General features: G+C 40.0%; 1 protein-coding gene across 1 annotated transcript in view; it reads right to left on the bottom strand.

The window, feature by feature from the left end:
• The window catches only part of C4H12orf42 (chromosome 4 C12orf42 homolog), a 284,699-nt gene that overhangs the window by 29,383 nt on the left and 233,039 nt on the right, over positions 1 to 22,277 (bottom strand). Inside the window, exon 15 of the mRNA XM_090043229.1 lies at positions 19,771 to 19,840. Within this exon, the coding sequence (XP_089899355.1) occupies positions 19,771 to 19,840 (70 nt within the window). The remainder of the gene's footprint in view (positions 1 to 19,770; positions 19,841 to 22,277) is intronic.

The raw sequence follows: 22,277 nt of genomic DNA, 5'->3' as shown, positions 1-22,277 counted from the left end.
CAAATCTATTTTATTTTCTCCATAAGGAAGCCTTAAAATTTCCTTGCAATCGCAAGGATTAGGCATCAGAGTCCAAGTGAAAACAGTCTGCGTTAACCAAGCCACCCCATGTTTGGAATAGGCAGAAAATTAAGACATAATCGACACAACACCAGAAGAAGCAAAGAATCTCTTCTTTCTTCCCACATAGCTCCAGCATAAGAACTCATTTAGTGATGCATCCAGTCAGACTTGGCACAAGACTTCCACTCCCAGAACTTGCTGTCATCCCTCTTGCTTCAGTGGCTTCAGGTCATCTGTGAACAACTGTGATCTGGGAGCATGAAGTCAGTGAAGAAGATGCTAAGAGGTCACTTCACTGACAGCTGAGAACAAAAAATCATTAGGCAGTCCTATCAAAATACTTAGAGAGTGCTTTTTTTTGAGCAGCAAGATAATCACATAATCATCATGAAATCCTGAAATGTCTCAGAAGAATTGTCACCACCCTGGGTATTAAAGTCACCAAGTACTAACAGCCTTAGTTCATTCTGCATCACCTCAGTGAAGAACCTTCCACAGTTCATGCAAGAATAACATCTTCTAAATAAAGAGAGAGAAATAAATATGACAAGATATTCCCAGACGCTTCCCCAGGTAAAAGACAGATCCCTATTTGTGTGGGTGTGCAGATCTTCAAAGATTCACATTTTAGGTTAATTATTTAACAACTTGGACTGCATACCAGAATCTCTGCCGGATAGAAATTGATCAAGAAATCTCATTCACACAGGATTACTTGTGAGATCTCATTTTTTGTTCCTATCCAGGGGGCTGGGTTGGAAATTTGTCAGTATTTCAGTCCTCTACCTTTGGACCCAGCTGAAACCAGGAAGCACAGAGGAACCACAAGTGCCATTAAAGAGGTGGGAGGAGAGGTGGAGGGAGAGGGAGAAAGAGAAAGAAAGATTATCTAGATTTGGCAAACCTCCACAGAAGCTGCATTTCAGTTTGGGACAAAGGTTCAGGCTGGTTCTCCAGAACAGTTCACACACTATGGTTATTTCCTGATCCTATAAAGTGCATTCATCTTTCAGTTACTTATCTCTCCTGAACAAATTGTGTGATATGTAACTGAAAAGGGTTCTAGGACTGAGGTCTTGGCAAGATTCCATGCTTAATTTGGGGTAAAAATTATCCAGTGGAAACTGCTGGCTCTGAATAGGAGGATTGTGGAGATTTCTCCAAATCTTTTCATTCCTATCCCACACAACTATTATCATACACAAATTGTGCATACACTCGGACTTTAGGCCAGTGAAAAACTTAAGCACAGGCTTAAAATCTTTGGACTTTATTGGGACTACTCAAGTGCTGATAGTTAAGCACAAACTTAAACATTACCATGATCTATGCAGGCTTATGAGCTTTTGCTGAATTGTATGTTAGGACTCGATCTTGTAAAATTCTCAGCAACTCTTGGAATTAACTATTATCTTCAACCTTACACTTCATTTTGATCAATTGTTGCATTGTGTGAAATTGTCTTGTAATGTCATCTGAACAGAATAAACCTATTGTACTTGATGTTTGGGCATGAACTATTCCTACAAAAATATGGCTCTGCATCCATATAATAGATTTTATATGTTCTTATAATTGTTTTTATAATACACCTTCTCTTTTCAATAGATTGTTAGATACATTTTTCTCTGCATAATTAGTAGGTTATAGATGCCAGTTATACTGCTAGTGATTGCTAAATCAGTACAGAATGGATGCAGAAACATCTGGAATACATTACGCCAATAATATCAAAATAGTCATGAAGAAAACAGTTTACAATTTTTTTAAAACTATCTTCATATAAAGAGATTTAACTTTTTTCCAGTGGGGGAAAAAAAGCTCTCTTTTTTAGACAGTAACAGCATTATTCATGCTGCAAACCAAACCACTTAAACAGCAGAACCTTTGCAGCACCACAAGTGCAATAAAAAAAGAAAATACAAAAACCCACTTTGCTTCCTTTTTTATGAGTATTGACATTCTTGTGCAGTATTAGGAGTGCTAATTTAGCTTCCAGTTCTAAGAATTTTTGAATCTATAGCCAGTAATTATTTGCATTCAGGGGTACAAAAGAGGAAAACAAAGCACACAAATTCTAGCACATTCATGTGGGATTGGGAGTTGAATTAGGATCCTCACACCCCATTGAATTATCAGCCCCCCTATTAGAGCCTTATTAAAATGGTAATGATTATATGCCAGCCATAGGCAGGCTGCCGCACCTGTCAAAAAAATACCCCGATTATCCTGTTCATTCAACTGTCTGTCTCTTGAATCTGTCTCAGGTTTACTACTCTGTGAAGTTTTTTGTGTTTTTTTTTAAAGAAAAGATACAAGAACAAACACTTCCACAGGGGTGACAAAAATCCTCTCAGATTTACCTACTGTCTGCTTGGTGTTCTGGTATCTAGGACAGCAATATGAGGAAATGGATCCTATTTCACTTGATCTCACTGCAGTGGGGAAGAAAACAGAAAGCCAATGCAAAGCTCTTCACAGATATATGAAAAAAGCACTCCCGTTTTAGGATAAAAAAGAAATAAAGCCACCTCCCACACACCCATACTAGTGCAGGATTATGTTATATACAGCACCAAAGACTTCCTCTAAAGTATGATGTAGTAATCTAGAAACTGTGAAAGGGGTATTTGTCATAATTCTCATTTTGACTAAGTCCACAGCTTTCATTACTGAAGAGCCATGTTCTCCTGAATTCTCTTTTAAAATGAAAGCATTTTCATGTTTATGAGCCGTAATCCACCTCCTAATTCTGCAAACATTTATTCACCACGAGTGAGGGGCTGTAGAATAATTTTATTCTTTATAGTTTAAATTACACATAGAAGAATTCAATTACAAAATAAAATGACACATAGATATTCAGCCTCTGAGAAAGAGTTTATTTCCTGTTGCCTAATGAAAACAGAAACAGTGTGTAATTGTTATGGGTAATTTTAACAGCTTTGTAGGGAGAAGATCACATATTTTTCCCTGTTCAAAAAAAAGTCTTTAAGCTACCACTATTCTGTTAGTTTGTCAAATACTAGAATATAAAAGAATGTCAGGAGAAGGGCATTTACTAGTTAAATGCCATCAATAGCATCTGAGACAGATGCTGTATCAGTAAGTGTCTGGAATGCTTTAGGAGGAGGAGCAGTCAACAAAAGATTAGTAGGATTTTGTTTGTTTTGGTTTGCACCAGGAAAAACACATTTTTGACTCCTAGTGCTTCTTGTGCTGGAGCATCAGAAAGCCATGTCACCCTTTTTTCTTTTCTGTTTTGATGAAAGAAATTTAAAAGCCACATGTAACCTATTCTAGCTATCAAATTCTTGACTTTATAGACAAGGGGCTTGATCCTGTGTCAGTGATAATAGCAAAACTCCTTTTGCCTTGGGAGTCTGTACAATCCCAAGGCAGTGTATGATACCTTTATAAGACAATAGATGCAGTAGACTCAGACAGAACTCCATGAGACCAGGCCCAAAAATGCCTCTGTTGCTAAGAACTCTTTGAATGTATGAACGTATTTTCCATGGCTAGACAACCCTATATGTGTGAGGAAGTTTACATCAGTTTTAGAGAATGCAATTTGTAAGTATGTTTTAAAAGAAAGACGCAATATAGTAATGGACTATAACATAATTACAAATAAACCAACAGAAAGATGGAACTAACAGTGTGTACCCACTATGCATTATCTTCCTGACCATTGGTATATTTATTCCTGATCCCCATCCTTTTTCTTTTTCTACCATTTTAGATGATAAATTCCTTTTTCCAAGAGTGGTATGTGCAGTGCCTACAACTAATGCATTCTCAAAACGGATACAGAGTGTTGACTTATACTGATTAGCTTAAACATATGCATAGCTTGTCTATACCATATCAGTGCCAGGTCTCAGGGAAAACAGGACTGGGTATGCCCGACCATGCCCTGCCTACCCATTTTTGCTGCTATTTTCCAGAGCTGGGAATTCACCCATGAAGCCACTTTTGGGCCATCCCAGCAACTGCCCTTGAGCCCTCAGTGAGTGCTGGGGATGAGGTCAGAGAAGCATAAGTGAACTTCTGACTTTGGAGCTTGTCAACAGACTCAGGTGGGTACAGTGTGCTCAATTCCATGCTCCCTGGAAGGCTGAGACCTTTGTTATTTCAACTGAGATATGATTATGTTTGGCCTGCACACTTTTAGAAATCTTACATGTAGACAATCATAAGCAATAGGCCAAAGTTGTAAGCAACCACTAACTGTCCACATCTCAATATCTGGAGGTTCAGAGACACTTGAGCACCCATCCTAAGCCAGGTGATACCAGAAACTTTATTCAGTCTTCCATTCTCCTATCCCCAATTCTGGGAATCAAACTGGGCTGTTCTACCTTGTTTGATGGGTAACAACCCTCAGCCTAGATAGGCAGGAAGCTCAGACAGTGAGAGACAGAACGACATGATAAAAAGTGGGCAGTCAGTACGAGTAGCAAAGAGGGTGTGAAAGGGAGTAGGCAAGTAAAAGGAAGAGAAATGTCATCTACAGCAGCATAGCGGTAGGGTATAAATTGACCAATAAGATCTCTATATTTTGTTATCGTAAGCAACTCATTGTCACAAGTGGTAATAGTGTGTTTCAGGTAGAGATGGTCTACCCATGTCAAAAAAGTCATGCTGCTGATCTGGCAAGGAGTATGCGTAGCTGCCATATTGGAATCCAAGATGGCTACTGTGAATTTATGCTTTGGTCAATATTTCAGCCCCCACTAGGGTTAAAAAATTAATTCCAAAGATGAAATCAACACTGCATTAACCAAGGAGATTAATAATAACACTTCCGTTGTTGTAGCCATACTGCATTCCAAGATGGATGATACATTAGCATGTATATAGCAATTCAATGTAATTAAAAAACCTAGCAAACAATACTCTAATACTAAAACCTCACAAATTCTGTCACTACAAATTTCATAGCAGGCTTACAGTACTGAAAACATTGGGCACCTATACACGTGATGGCGCTCTACTTCCATATGTGTTCTTTCCTGCCATGGCAGGGGGTGGGACTAGATGATCTACTCAGGTCCCTTCCGACCCTAGAAACTATGAAACTACTATGAAACTATGTGCTAATTAGCATGCAAAGGAGCAGACTTGATTAATCACGTCTGCTGTAAGTCTGCTGCAGCGTGCTAATTATCATAGTCCAGCAGCCTCTGCATCATGTTTATTCAGTGCCCCTGCCACCATTTTGAAGTGCAGGATGCTGAATACACATGACACTGACGGCACTTTAATTAGAGCCGTTCGCAGAACCACTCTAATTAAAGCACCTCCCCCCCCACACCTCATCCCAGAGCACATGTAAAGATGCCAATTATAATTCAGGCAAGCCTACTTGTTCAAGTTATATTGAATCAGACAATACAATCATTTTTATTTTAGAACATGGATAAGTCAGGTATTAATAATACATAACTCGATGGCAATGAAACATGCAGACATATTTTCAGCTTGAGGAAATAGGAAAATGTAAAAATATAATCCAGTGGTAATATAATGATAATACAATGGTATATATAACATTAATATAATGGGCAATTGCACTTTTTCAGATCTCTTCATCACTTGAATCTCTTTCTGAATCCCTGTAGTTATTATATAGATTGCAAGATGCTGTCTCATAGCACTCACAGCTGGGAGTACGTGGAGAATTAACCTGTTTGCACAAGCATGCTGGTCCCCAGTATTCTGTCTTCCCTGCAACTTGTTATCCAAAGATATTCTGCTGGTAATGGTTCAAGCATGTTTATGACAGGAACAAAACTGTCATTTTCAGCTTGCCGACCACACTGGTCAGGTGATGACAATGGTGGATTAGTTTCAAGCACACTTTGCCAGACAAGAGTTTGATAATTGGTTCTATGTACATGGTGTGCAAGGGAGTCATATGTAGGCAGAAGTTTATCCAGAGTTTTTTCTGGGTGGAATAATTTCACTCTAACACCCAGAAGGGTTACCAAAGATATTGACAGCTGGTATAGCCATACAACACACTTTTCTATACGAATGTACAAATCCTTATCAACATCAGGCCTACTTTCTAGGCATGCCAATAGACGTGGATGTTAAATGAACATTTTTCAAGCAGTTTTCTTAGCATGACCACTGAACTGGCTTAGGCAATTCTGAGACAACATCATGAACTGGAATGAATCTCACTGGGTTTCTTCTCTTCATCCAAACCCTAGGCACAAGATTATGCCATAGAAGAAGGATCAGTACATCTGTGTCATCGCAGGAGAATACTAGAGAGGGGTATCTGCATGTTTGCCATATAAGAGGATTCTTGTCTCCACCTCTTCTTGTTGCAAATGCATTTGCAAAATACCACGTGAGCTGGAGTGCCCTACCTTTTCATCAGAGAAACCACCAACAATGAACACTTGTTCACTTTGGAAACATCGGCATGATTTCTTAAAAAGTTCCTCACTTAGGAAAATAACTAGGCTTTCTATGTTTGCTGGAAAGGATATGAAACTACTCCATGATGCTGGTAATGGAAGAGATCTGATGCTAATGATTCTGCAGATCGGCCTAGTAGTTGGGGTCCTTAATTTTCTTATGCCTGCCTTTATGAATGGTGATATGTATCAATCAAAGACAACATAAACTTGATCACTTGTGTTGGAATAGTTAGCAAACACTTGTTACACAAAGGAATCAGTCAAATCTCCAAATGTTCATGCCGTTTTCAGCCTTCCTATTCTCTGCACAAGAGCCATGCCATCAATAATAACAGCTGATTTTTCAGAAGCAGCATCTGGCAGAACAGTTACTGCTTTATCTCCAATCAAGATCTGTGACAAGGCTGCTTTGTCAGCCACATGGACTGTTTTGTCAGGTTTAAAAAGTGATGGAAGCTCTCCAGACAGCTCATACTGTAGGAGAGAGTGCATGTTGAACCTTCTACCTGCTGCAATCACTGCGAGTAGCCTTTGCTGGATCTCCTTTGAATTTTGCATCTGTTTCATTTTTCTGTCCTGTCCTATAGTTCACTTTTGATTTGGATATGTTTGCAAGGTTTTCAGTGTTGATTTGGGTGTTTTCATAGAAGCTTTAGATAGCATCTTCAGTAAGATGTTTCTGGATAATGGTGTTCACGATTTCTCTTCCTTTGTCATGTGCATGCAGAATGTCTAAGGCAATATCTTCTAGCACAACATCTCCTGTAGAAATACATAACAGAACATCATCCCTGGTGCGGCGTGTTCAGAAGCTTGTCAGCGGTCCTCCAACCACTCTGCTTAGAGGATCTGCTTTCCTCTTCTGCTGCTGGTGACTGGCCACTGTTGTCAGGGGAGGGTTCTGGCATCTCTTCAGTCTGCCAGCCATGGTCCTCCCTTGGCTGCCCCTCTCTCCAGGGCCAGAAATACTCTTCCATGCACTCCTTCTGCTTGTCTGCAGGGAGCACATCCTGCAGAAATGCAGCAGCATGCCTCCATGCTCCAGCTGGGCTGGCTCCCTGCTGCACCTGAGGTGAGTGTCCCTCCTTGGGCTTTCCTCTTGCCTTGTTCTTTTCCCCTCAACAAAGTATCATCAAAAAGGAAGTGGTTAAATATTGTCTAGCCTGGTATGGCAACTTTCTTCTGGTTGTCTGCTGATAGTTTGCCCAGTATCCATGGTAGCTCTGCTGACATCTTTTGAACAGCTGTGTTGTTGAGCTGTTCATTCATGTTACTATCCATACTATGGTGGGTCGTTTTAATGACTTGTTACGGATTATCAGTGCTGAAATGACTTTGTTAAATTCAGGTGCTATATCTTTCAAGGTTTTTTTCCTTCCTATTATATCAGTACTTTCTTCAAATTCAAATGGTTTCAATGGTACTCTTTTAAATGCTACAAGCATGCATTTCATGAAATGTTTGTTTTCCATCTGATGTCTCCTCCAAGATGTCAATGCTGTCCAATGAATACTGAACAAAATGACCAGGAACAAGATTCCTTGGGATAACAACTCCATTTTCCCAAAATTCCTTTAAATTTTTCTCAGTAATGGTGGTCTTGATGTGATGTATGATGTCATATATTATGTTGCATGCAGCAGTGCGGAGACTTTGTAGCAGCTTCTTAGATTTAGGTGTGTGATATATCAGCAAGCCTAACCCACATGTTTTAGTGTTAGCTTTTTGCCCTTCGACTACAGGTAAACCAAATCCTTACATATTATTGAATATATTTCTGTCTACATTCTTATTTTGAGCATGACTTTCAACTTCTAAGTCATCATTGTCATCTTCCAAAAATCAAATGGATCAATGTGTAAAGGCTATCAGGAACATATTTTGGGGCTTGCTCTTCATTCAAGTTCAAGTTTCATGATGGCTATAACTTTCAAATCTGCTTTGATCCTGACAGCAGCATAGTAGAAGTTTTGTGTGTCTTAAAACTCTTCTCTGAACTGCAGGCCAGTGGCTTCCTTATCATTTACATGTGAAATTGCAACTGCTTGTATGGCTTTACTAGTTGTCACAGTTGAGAAGAAGTGGAAGATTTGCATTTCTTTGGTGCTGAAACTGAATGACTGTCTTGTAGTAAGTCTGAAGTTTTTGCTTCATTTGCTTCAGTGTGGTCAGAGGACATTCACCACTTTCATCTTCTACTAAACCACAGTATCTTTCAAGTATATCTTTCAGACTACACATTTTTCCATGCAAAACCAGTATCTAGTTCATCAATCACTTGATGCCATGCTCTTGCTTCAGGAGAAAGAAAAATATCTTCTTGCACAATCTCCACATGCAAATTGGAATGACAGACTTGATACTTTCATTCTTCCTCCCACCTATATTCAGGATGGTCACAAGCCTCAACAGCTATTAGAACTTTGACACCAATTCAGCAACGCAACACTTTATTGTTCTCTGCCAGCTTGCATATTGCAATGACTGATTTAAATGAACTTGACTCAGTCACTTCTTTGAATGTTTCTGGCAGAATATGTACATCCTCCGGTGAGCTGCTAGAGTAGATGATTTGCTTGACATCCCAGTGTGTTCTTCATTTGATGCTATTGGTAGGATTTCCCTTTTATCTTCTACATTATACAACTTTCTTAACAGTCTCTTAATATGTCCTTTTGTGTAAAAAAAAAAAAAACTGTAGCAAGAACAGTGCTAATTAAGACTTTTGGAACCTTGCAGTGCAGGATCAACACAACATAATAATCTGTCATGAATACTACCATAGCAAGTGTCAAATTCAGCAACTGTCCTATGTTGAACGAGTGCCTCAATTATTTGTACAATTCCAGCAGATGTACTTTGGCTAATCATTGACTGCCAACCTACTTTGAGAAATGATTCATGATTCATCTTGTTGATTCTGAATCATGCCACCTATGCTTTGCTGGACCCATTGATGCTATAGGCTCCATTGTAACATTTGCTTAAGGGCAATAAGGGCAAATCTCTTTGGGTATCTAATAAAGAACAAAACTGTAACTTTGTGGCAGCCATCTGCCATGAATCCGATATGACAACCACGATGGAAATATTATGATTCATCTCCTCGATCCATACAATGTTGGTTTTGTCATTGGAATTAATATTTTTAACCCTAGTGAGGGCTTAAATATTGATTAAAGCATGAATTCACAACAACCATCTTGGGTTCCAGTATGTATGGTGGCTACATGCAGTACTTGCCACATTGGCAACATGACTTTTCTGACACAGGTAGACCACCTCTACCTGAAACACATTGTTGCCACTTGTGGCAATGAGTTGCCTACAGAGTGACACCATTCTTCTTTTTTAACTTATTATAGGCTGTGTATATACAAGACTCTGACCGTGCAGTAGCCCAATACTACTGTGCAGTAGAGTTGTATGGAAAAACTGTGACACAACGCTACTACACAGTAGCATTAGGCTACTGCATGGTATCATCAAAAAAAAGATGCTGGTCAGCGCTACTGCACAGTAACTCAGGTCACTGTGCAGTCATTTAGTACTTGTTCATACAAGCACTAAATGACTGCATAGTAATAACTTCACAGTCAGACTCCTGTAGACGCAGCCATATTGGTCAGAAGTGGCGAGGAGTGTGTCACAGTGTGACTCACCAAGGTGATCATTTAACCCTTGGGAGGGGGAAAAAACCCATAGAAAGGGGCCCCAGTCCCTAAGGGGAAAATGCCCAGTAAGGGCTGGTGATGGGTGGGACTTACCTACGGGCACAGGATGCCATGAGATGGAGCAGCATTCACAGCCGCAGCCCCTTTTAAAAGTACATGCTCCCTGTGCATTGCCATGCATGCAGGGAGTGACATCATAGAATCTCAGAGCTGGCTGGCAAGAGAGCGGAGGCAGACTCAAGAGCCCCGCAGCTCCTTTGGGCCAGTGATCCCAGAGAAAGGGAAGAATCAGTCCAGAGCCCCAGATGGAGAACCCAGAGCAGTTCGCAGCCCCAGAGGCCTCAGGTGAAAAGGACCAAGGCAACAGTGGGAGCCCACACATTGACTGGAATGCATAAAAGGGAACATGTAAGTCAGGCACTCAGCCCAGCTTAGAACTGAGAGTTGCTGGGGTTATGCCTTCATTTACTTTTGTTTGTTTCTTCTCCAGGCCTCAGTTTGCACATGCCACTACCTTTATAGGCCAGAAGATTAACTGTGCAGAGATTTATTTAAAAGTCCAGCTCTGTCATAAGAGGCTGATATATTTGATTTATGTTTGCAGACAAATTGATTTGACCATATAATTGAAACTGACTTAGATAAAAATAAGGAAAAAGAATTACTGGAATAAGCTCAGTCCCTCATCTCATAACTGACTGTGACCAAGGTTGAAGGCACAATTGCCCATGACTTGAGACTAGCAGATGAATTATGATATTTCCTTTCTACTGGACTAGAACCTCTGTAATTGATTAAGACAGGAAGTAAGTTTTTTATTTTAAAATTAGTTCTGAAAGCATATTTGATTTATGAAGTAACTTTGAGAGATAGTTAACCCCCTTAAAGGGTGGTGGAGGCAACACTACACAATGCCCAGTCAGGACAACCAAACCTCACTGAATAGGCAGCAAAAAGTCGTGCTTACCTGTAACACCATGTAGCACATGATTAAGAAGACTTGGCTGGCGCGTGGAAGGGATGTACGGGAGGAGGAGACCCAGAGAACATTCATAGTGAGAGCTTACCCAAGGACAGCATCATCCACTCCTTTTGGAACCTCCTTTTCCTTTTTTTTTCCCCAATGAAGACATGGCAGGACAGTACGGTGAGATTCCTTTAGTAAAAAGCGTAAAGTACCTGGCCACTAGCACAGTCAGAGCTCCAACCCTATGCAGAGAGTCACGACTGACGTCACCTAGTGTACTAGCCTAAGCAGGTACAGAGCAACTTGGGCAGATGAGTGCAGGCTGGGTAAATGAATGAAGAGGGAGAGTGGGAGAAAAAATAAGGGTTGAGCAGAGCAAGAAGGGTGGGCTCACAGCTGGCAGAAGGTGCTTCCATCAACCTTTGTTTGATCAAGCAGCTGCAAAAAAACACCCATCAAACTGAATTTTTAAAGAAACAAAAAGGGAGTTTTTAAAAGATTGAAAGATGTTGCAATCTGCTGGGGAAAAACATTTTTATACAAAACAGAGTTGTGCATCAAAGATTTTTAACTCATCCAGAACAAATATAAAAGTGAACAAATGATACAAGTTTAAGGAATTTTTCCAAATTACATATGGATTTTTATAATAATTTTCTTCTGAAGCTCCATGAACACAGTCATTTTTGGTGCCCCTTGGCTCAGGATGAATGAGTGTTGGCATCTTTGTTTAAAATGACGTAAACAAGGAGAGGGAAAAAAGTATTCTCTTTCATAGTTTTTAAGTCAGTGATAGGTCACCAACCCATTATTAGCCAGGGTTACCAGCTAAAACCATGTGAAGGGAATCAAACTAAGGGAGGTCATTGTGAATGTTCTATTAGTTTGAACAAGGGGATAGATGGATAAAAGATAAGGTAATGATTTGTGACAGGGGTCCAAAATTTGATTTAAACAATTAAATTAGCCTTCTAGGAGATCCCCAAGGAAATGTATTAAAATACCATCTTCCCCCATCCCTAAAGAATACAAAAGCTGCCTAGTAACTGTCCAGTATTACTTCCTTCATGACATGTTGGATGTTCTCAAGACAAAAACCGTAAGTTTTTAGATAAATAGTAGTGTTCAACAAGGGAAGGCTATTCTTTAGGTTACATGCCCTAAAAAAAACAAAACCCAAAACAAAACAAAAACCACAAAAGACTAATAGCTAGGTAACCTAATTTTCTGGCAGCAGCTCAGCATCTGATTTTGGTCTCACTTGGTTTTCCACTGGGTTCATTGAAATTATTCCCGAGATGTATAAGGAAAAGTGAAATTAGGCTATTAGATCCAAAGACTGATACCAGATCTGAGACCACAAAAACTCCACATGCATAGACACTACCCTGAAGCTTAACACATAGGGACAGTGGCAACTTCCACCTGCCTACACTGCCAATAGAATTGTGTGGCTGTGGCAGCAACTATTATTTTTTCAAACTTCCCCGACTTCAGTCAGTCCCTGACTTAGTTATTTTACTGTACTGCCTCATATTTTGAGGAGTTTACTTGAGTTTGAACTGCTTGGGCCTCTTTTCAGCTAACTTCCATTTTGTTCCTGGACCTTCATTTCCAGTGTCTGACTTAAACTCAGGAACTATCTTCTGTTATTGCTGATGCCAAACAGGAAGTCAGTGGTGCCACATACAAATACAGCACAGTAGAAAGAATGAACCCAACCCACCTTCTGCTTTCCACTTTTCATTTCAAAGTACTTGAGCCATAGTAAGACAGTAGCCATATTTGACTGATGAGCCATAAGCATTTAAATATAACTTTTGAAAACAGAACATTTTCATATTTTTGAAAAATAGTACAGCTGTAGAAAAAGATGCCATAATGCAGCTATGAAACTCAGTACTTAACAGCTTTTATAATGTTCTAAACAGCTATGCATATTTCTACTAACAATTCAAAACTAAGCACATAATCTACAAAGATAATATTCTACACAATAAAAATAAACACAGAAACAACTTCCTAGGACAAGTGCTGGAGCAGCCAACTAGAAGCCATGCTCCTCTTGACCCGTTGCTCACAAACATGGAAGAATTGGTGGGGAATGTAGAAGTGGATGGAAACATGGGGCATCAGAGACCATTGAGCTTATTGAGTTCAGGCTCTCAAGAAAAAGAAGGAAGGAGAGGAGCAGAGTAAGGACCCTGGACTTCAGAAAAGCAGACTTTGACTCCCTCAGAGAACTGATGGGCAGGATCCCCTGGGAGGGCAGTCTGAGGGGGAAAGGAGTCCAGGAGAGCTGGTTGTATTTTAAAGAATCCTTACTGAAGGCAGAGGAATGAACCATACCAGTGCGCAGAAAGACTAGCAAGTATGGCAAAAGACCAGCTTGACTTAGCAGGAAACCCTTAAATGAGCTAAAACACAAAAAGGAAGCTTACAAGAAGTAGAAATTTGGAGAAATGACTAGGGAAGAGTATACAAGTATTGCTTGGGTATGCAGGGATGAAATCAGGAAGGCCAAAGCACAACTGGAGGTGCAACTAGTAAGGGATATGGAGGGTAACAAAAAAGGTTTCTATAACTATGTCAGCAACAAGAGGAAGATCAGGGAAAGTGTGGGTCTCTTATTTAATGGGGGAGGCAACCTAGTGACAAGTGATGCAGAAAAGGCTGAAGTACTCAATGCCTTTTTTACCTCAGTCTTCACAAGCAAGGTTAGCTCCTGGACTACTGCACCTGGCAGCCCAGTTTGAAGAGAAGGCAAGCTGCCAATAGTAGCAAGAGAACAGGTTAGGATCTATTTAGAAAACCTGGACATATACAAATCCATGGGACCAGATGCAGTGCACCTAAGGGTGCTGAGGGAGTTGGCCAATGGGATTGCAAAGTCACTGGCCATCACCTTTGAAAACTCATGGTGACTGGGAGATGTTCTGGACAATTGTAAAAGGGCAAATATAGTTCCCATCTTTAAGAAAGGGAAGAAGAAGGATCCAGGGACCTACAGACTGGTCAGCTTCACTTCATCCCTGAAAAAATCATGGAGCAAGTTCACAAGAAATCCATTTCTATGCACTTGGAAGAGGTGGTGATGATTAGGAATAGTCAACATGGATTCACCGAGGACAAGTCATGCTTGACCAACCTAACTGCCGTCTGTGGTGATATGACTGGCTCTGTGGATGTGGGGAGAGCAGAGGATGTGATATGCCTTGACTTTAGCAAGGCTTTTGATAAGTCTCCCACAACATCCTCGTATGCAAGCTAAGGAATTACAGGTTGGATGAATTAACTGTCACGTAGATAGAAAACTGTCTGGATCATTCGGCTCAAAGGGTAGTAATCAATGGCTTAATGTCTAGTTGGCAACTGATATCAAGCAGCATGCCCCAGGGGTTGGTCCTGGGGCCAGTTTTGTTCAATATCTTTATCAGTGATATTGAAAATGGGATGATCTGCAAGACGGATGGAAGAGCCGCCTCACCATTTTTGTCATCCTCCACTGGACTCTCTCCAATTTGTCCACATCCTTTCTGTAGTTGGAGGGGGGGGGGGTGCAAAACTGAACACACTACTCCAGATGTGGTCTCTGCAGTGCTGAGTAGAGGGGAATACTGTAATCACTTCCCTTGACCTACTGGCAACACACCTACCAATGCAGTCCAGTATGCCATTAGCCTTCTTGGCAACAAGGGCACACTGCTGGCTCATATTCAGCTTATTGTGCACTGTAACCCCCAGGTCCTTTTCTGCATAACTGCTGCCCAGCCAGTCAGCCCCCAGCCTGTATTGGTGCATGGGGTGGTTCCATACTAAGTGCAGGACTTTGCACTTGTTCTTGTTGAACCTTATGCAATTTCCTTTGGTCCAATCATCCAATTTGTCTAGCCCTACTCTCCAGCACATCTACTACTCTCTGCAGCTTGGTGTCATGTGCAGATTCTCCTGCAGAGAAGCAGGAGGTGGAGTAGACTGGGAAATACTGACAGAAAGAGGCAAAGACCAAAGCCTGGACCCACCACACCTCCTACGGTCACTTCGAACCCTAATTTTCTATGATTCTATGACAATTATTATGGATACATCTTGGAGAAATCTCCCAAAAATAAGTCTGGAAGGGACCAAAATTATGTGAATTGAGACTGATTTCAGCAAAATTGTTTCTGATAAAAAATTGGGGTATTTTGGAGAATGACAACATTTCATTTTGACATGCATAGAATGAAATTTTTGACATTTCATTTCAAAATTGACTTAAAGTTAAAAAAAGTAACAGGTTTTAAAGGGGTTAAATAACCCCCGCCCCCCAAGAAAATATTATCATTCTGGCTTGAATAAAATATTTTGGATTGATGGAAAATTACATTATCTCATATAGCCAAGAAATTTACTGGTTTCACCCCAACCAATATTTTCCCCATTTTTTCATGTAAATTTTCAACTCTGCTGGGGGAGAATTTTCTATGACACAATGGGCAGCAAGGCACCCAGCCTCTTCATTAATGTGTGATGGGACTCTAAATGCTCTCTTTAGAAAGAAACCTCTCCTCCATAAATGTGTATTTTATATATAAACACACAAGCATACATAAACATATACAAAACAAAGATTTAATCCAAATCTATTTCAAATAGTTGTATTGTTCTCAGGAAGGAAATTGCATGGAAATCCTTACCAAATATGTGGTCTAAATGTACTTGCATGCATATTACTATTATTATTTAGATTTTATTTATAGCCCATCCTACCCAGAAAGGCTCAAGGTAGCTTATAATAAAAGATAACCCACAAAATAAAAAATACCAATAGACTCCGCAAATGGCACCCAAGAACTTTAAAACTCCATTTCAGCTTACCCACACCTACTTCCCAGCTTGCAGTCCAGGACAACAACCCTTCCAGCCTATCCCAATCATGTTTCTTACCTTCCCAACCCTCATTCACATCTAGGTATAGGAAGCCTCTTCCCACTTCCTTCCACCACACTCCTTATGCCCACCCACTTCCACTCCCCAGCCTCATAGCTAGGAAGGATTCCTATATCCCAAGTCTACACCTTTCTGTCCTATAGAAAGTTTGTAGCTATCCCCAAAAATAGGTAAATCTCCCCACCCCCCAAAAAAACAAACATTACATTAAAAAAAAAAAAACAGGGCAATAACAGAAAGAACTTCTGCCCTTGCAGAAGGCAATGCCAAAAGGTGCCCTTGAGCAGTACCAAGGGAAGCCTGCCATCTCTGTGGGGCCTGCAGGCTCTCTGAATCTTTCTGCCTCAATTTGGGTGACCAAGATGGTACCTGGGCTTGTCCCTATGAAGGTATGCATGTTACACTGACACACAGTATATAACCATATCTAGCTATCTATATGGAGAGAGAGAGAGAGAGAGAGAGAGAGAGAGAAACCAGAGCTAATCTGAGACTCTGGTGAGGTCCCTGGCTCGAGCTGACAATCATCTGATTGTCAGCCCTAGCCCTCACCTGCTAGAAGTTTAATTTAAGGTGCCATACAAACCTGCCATAAAAATGTTCAACATATAATTATACAATTGTATGTAGAATGTTATTATGGCTGGTTTGTTATATTATGACACCTTAAATTGCATGCCTGTGTAGCACCCTTGCCATTTATGCCATGATTAATATGTAATATGCAAAGGGGTCTACAATCAAAGGAACATATCTCAAGAGGTCATTCAGTCTATTTCTGGGCTCTGAAGCAGAATTGTTTACCTTGACCAAAACTGACCAATGTTTGTCGAACTTGTTCTTAAAAAACCTCACCGAAGGAGACAGCACAGCCTCCCTAAATCTTTCCTGTTGTAAATTAAAATTGATTACTTGTTTTCCTACCTTAAGTGGATACAGAAGACAATTGATCATGGTGTTCTTTATAACAACTTATCCCTCCATCAGTATTGTGTTTTCTTCCCTCAACTAAATAAACCCAATTCCTTCAATCGTTTCTCATCAGTCATGCCTTCTAGACCTCTTTTCATTTTTGTTGCTCTCCTCTGCACTATCTACTCTGGATGCTCTACATTTATATCACATACTCTCTCTCCCACAGGATGCCTGTGACATTCAGTTCTAAAGACAGATGGTGCTCACTGAATGAATAACTATTCAATATTTGTTTTTTATCTCCATAATTCATTATGTAGCCTCAAGCTTTACTTCTTGCATGGCATTCAAACCCTCCTCGTAAGACAGAATTATTATTTTTTCATATGCTTTTCTATGGTGCTCATTACTGTGGTATAAGTACTTCACATACATCACTGAATTTATTTTCACAACACACCTGGGAGGTAAGGGAATATATTATCCCCATTTTAAAGATGGCAAATAGGGGCCTAGAGTTTAAAGTCAAAACTCTCAAGTTATGGGTGCTTGATTTCAGATGCTTATGATTTAGTTTTCCAAATAATTTGGCATTATATAGCATGTTATATGTTCAAAGTACAACTCCTATTGACTTCTATAGCTGTTACCGGTGTTCAGCTCTTTTCAAATTAGACTCTTGAATCTCAGGATAGACAGCCATAAATGAGGAACACATAACTAGTGGCCATCTGTACAAAGCTTGGTTTAACTGACCTAGTTAGTGCCACACAGAGAATCTACTTCTCTAAGGGCAGCAATCAATTGTCTTAATCATGAAACCCTGCTTTTTAATTCAGAAATCCTCTGCCATACTCACTTCCAAAGTTTCTAACAAATTAATCAGGAGTCCTAAAGACAAGCAATTTTTTTTAAATTAAACAATCCCAATTCATCCCCAGAGTAGAGTCCACATGCTGTACTCTTAGTGTTGTAGGACTGAAGATGGCTGGGATTTTTCTTTTTTTCTTTTTGAGAAAACAATTTTTCATTGAAAAGTGCTGACTGGCTGTACCTGCAGTTTTGTTATTTTCAGTGAAACTTTTATCAGAAAGGCTTGTTAGGTTCAGGATGGAATCTCTAGCTAGAACTTGACAGAAAGAAGTACCTACCCTGCAACAGCCAGTTTTTAAGGCATTCATTTAAGATGAATGGGGTTCTCCTTGATTTAGGGTACCTCAGCTGGACCTCTTGCACTATAGAGTGGACTACTGTGGGATAGGTATTTCTCCTAGTTTTCTACCCTGAAAAAATTATAAAGATTTTTTGGGATTAACCTGATAAAAAAAATGAAAAATGGGTTTGAAAACTCTGGAATTTAGACAGGATGGGAAAACTATTTGCTATCCCAGCTCTAGACAGGAATCCCTTATGAAAAAATATTTTGTTATCCATTAATTAAAGTGATTTGTTAATACATATGCACAAGAAGACTGGTCTCATGAGGAATTTTGGTTCTGTCATTTTCTCATTTTTATGTATGTATGTGCCTAGAATATTATTCACACTGCAAATGATAATGATCCACTTCCCTTTAGAAAGGCCTTGATCTTCCTCTAATCAAGCTATCCTTTCTTCTGTGTTTTGTTTGTCTATTACCTCTGGGGACTTCTCTCCTTTCTAATTTCACAGCCCAGCAAACTGTTTTCAATCTTTTGCTATATGTGTGTTTTCCTCAGAGCTGAAGACATTACATTCAAAACCATGTCTGAGTTTATCCCAAGCATGTAGATAGCCCAGGAAAAGAGATCACCCACAAAAATCCTTGCCCCTTGAATATTTCCTGGACCATCACCACTCCAACACATTCTTTTAATGTGATTTTGTTTGTATACAATTACAAAAATTTAAGGGCTTTTATGTTCTCTAAGATGGGTCTAGTGGTCAAGGCACTAACCGAGAACTAGTTTAATATCCTGGCAAACCAAAAACTACTTGTGAGCCCATGGGCAAATTACTTAGCCTCACCATGTCATGATTTCTCCATCTATAAAATGAGGATAACAATACTTTACATGATGGATGTTGAGCAGACAGCCATGGATGTCTGTGAGATATTCTGACAGCATGGTATTGAGGGGGCACCACTTAATGTTTGTAAGATAGATAAGAGCTGCTCAGTTGCTGATGCTTCACTTTGCCAGTTCAGGCTTCTTCCTTACATGGTATCTTTTAATACTTTTCTACTTGTTTTAAATTGTCAAAGGAGCAGAACTTCCATCATGTATGGTAGTTGGTGGAATATTCTACATTGAGATGGATGTTTTAAAGCCATGAAACAAAAGGAAACATTAAAAAAGTAAATGAAGACGACACATCCTGTGAAATATTCATATCTATTGACTTTAACATACATCTCCATGATATGCCCATAGGGGAGCTCCACTTCCAAGAAGTTTGTGCATAGCTTTGGGCTTGTTCTTTCAAGATGATGAGTGTCCTGGTGTCTGTTTAGTAAAGTACTTCTGCTTATGCTTAATTTTAAGCAAATGAACGGTCCCAATGAATTCAAGAGGTTTATTCACAGGTGTAGGTAAGTATCTAAGCCTGGGTGCTTAGATACTTACCTACACCTGTGAATAAACCTCTTGAATTCCCAGGCTTAGATACTTACGTAACTATGTAATACTATCTATCTAATATGACTCTCAAATTCAGCAGCAAAATTTTATAGTAAATCTAGGGTGACAACCTAACAAAGAATGGATATTTCTAAAGAACAGTCAAATTGTAAGCTTACCTTAGCTTTGTATATTTTCAATTCCAGGGCCTTAAAATCCATGCGACCAATCAATGATTTCATAAAATTGCTGCACAATATCATCAATGGAAACAAAAACAAAAAAAGAAAAGCAAATGTTATATACTACATTTTCCTTTCTTTCTGGTGTCCTCTAAGCTACCTACTGCTCTTTCAAAAAAATTAAATCACTATCATATTCTATTTGATTTTCTATATATTTTTGCTTTCACATATCAACACAGACAATCCTGAGGTAAAATATATGAATGTGTACACCCTCCCCCAATGTTAAGTCATGATCTGAAGGTTATGCCCAAGTCTAGTTAATAACAAGTTCAGAATCTACTGCTTTGACTGTGGAATGACTTAATCAGCTTCCTCTTCCAGTGAGTGCTTTAGAGACTAAAAACAATATTATGTATTTGCAGACCACAAACACATGCTCATCACTCCCAATATAGTAAGTGGGAGTGGCATAGGTAACTGACAACAGAACAAGACTCAACGCCAAATCCTGTTCTGAGATCCATTGGGTACATTGTGCATGTACACTAACAGCTAAGTCTGCAAAGTGACTTAGGCACCTAACTGCCATTTTAGGCACCCGTGTTCAAAATCTAGATCCTCAAAATCCTCATTCAGTTGCCATCTAGCCCTAGAGGCACCTGAAGTCCCAAAAATGCTTATGGTTCCACCAGCAAAACTCCCAAGACCTCTAAATGTCTGTGTTGTGCCTGTGGAGAACCTCACAAAGCTAGGCACCTAGTTCACCCCTAAGGTTTGTGAACCTCATCAAGGCTCACAAACTAGCATTCTTCCTCCTTTCTCATCTGCAGGCCCTGATGAGTTGGGATTCTTCAAAAATGCATACTAGACCAAGCCCTGCAGCAAAGAGAAAGAGGAAGCCTTTCCTTCCCTAACTCAGATGACTTCCTGCTCAACATCTTGGCTCTTCTGAGTCCCATTCCAAGATGCCCAACTCTCCCCAGATAGTGTATAGGGAGATGAGGTGTTTCAGTCAGTCCTGTGTATCCCAAATGGCAACAATCCTCTTAAAATTCAGAAGCTTCTATGCTCAGCTTGTGACTCCTCAGTCCCTATTCAACATAGCATGTAAGCGTACAAAGTTAATAAATTAAATAGCATGCACTAACAGTGGTTCCATGTGGCAATAATCTATTTGCAAATAATGGATTAATGCAACTTTCAAAGCAGAATAAGCCACACTGCACAGAGCTGCTCTTCGTACTAACCACATCTACAGAGGAAATTAATATGCTGTAGCTAAGGCTCTATAAATTCACACTAACAGGGTGCATTTTCACATGCTATTGATGTGAAGCAATAAACTCCAGAGCAATTCACGCCAAAGTTTATTGCTCCTCGGCACCACATTTGCACATGCACCTGGGACTGCAGCACACTGAAGCAGTTCAAAGTAGCTCCAACTGGCAGGAGTCCTGGGAGTTCAGCTTGTCAGCCTGGAGCTGTTTTGACTTGGCTCAATGGGCTGTAAAGGAGTTTGCTGGGGCACAAGGGTGCTTCAGTGTGAATCTAGCCAGCAGGCAGCAACTGCACTGAAGCACCCTTGTGTCCCAGCCAGCCCCATCATTGTCTACACGTGTGGTCTACACGTGTTGCAGCACACTAAATAACACTGCCATAGCATAGTAGTTATATTGACAAGTACTATTCTACAATGGTGTTTATTAGTTTACTGCACCCTAATAGGGCCACACATGTAGACACTTAGACTTTACTGCAGAGCTAATTAGTCGGCTCCACAGTAAACGTCTAATGTAGGTATGCCCATACATACGACATACTAACTCCCCATAGCAGAAAAGCCCTTAGTCTTTCAGGATTCAATAGAATCCCTTAGCCTATAGACTGAGGGAGGAAGGATGGTCTTGCTGGCAAGACACTGAGTTGGGACACAGAAGACATAACATTAAATCCTGGCTCTGCCACTGATCTGTATGATCATGGACAATTCATTTAATCCCTGTGCCTTAATTTATCAGTTATAAAGTAGGGAAATCAATGCTCTTTTTCTCCCAAATTTTTCTGTCTTTTCTATTCAAGTTTTTAGGACAGGGTTGTCCCTTAGTTCATATTTGCACAATGCCTAACATAATGGGGCCTAAGTGCTACTATAATGCAAATACTAAACAACACTAATGTATTTCTGAATAAGCCTTTTACCAGTTAAGTTTCCAATAACCACAAAAGACTTATTAAGTAATAGCATGAATAGAAATAGGGGAAGGGATCTGGAGGGGCCTGTGCCTCGTGGAACTGAATAACACAAGGGCTGTCTGTGCTTCCTCTCGTGGCAGGGGGAACATTTCCAAAAAGAAGCTTCGCAGCCAAAAGCATGATTACACCTTCCCTCCTCCTACCTCCACTTTCCCTTGTGCCATTTTTTCTAAGGGCATTTATCCACTGCTCACCACACCTCTCATTCCAATTGCTCTGTCATTGTTTCTTAACCCTCTTCTATA

This window comes from Crocodylus siamensis, chromosome 4, assembly GCF_052110815.1.
Source record: "Crocodylus siamensis isolate JL-2025a chromosome 4, ASM5211081v1, whole genome shotgun sequence".
Classification (NCBI taxonomy): Eukaryota; Metazoa; Chordata; order Crocodylia; family Crocodylidae; genus Crocodylus; species Crocodylus siamensis.
This window is presented reverse-complemented; position numbering and strand designations above follow the sequence as displayed.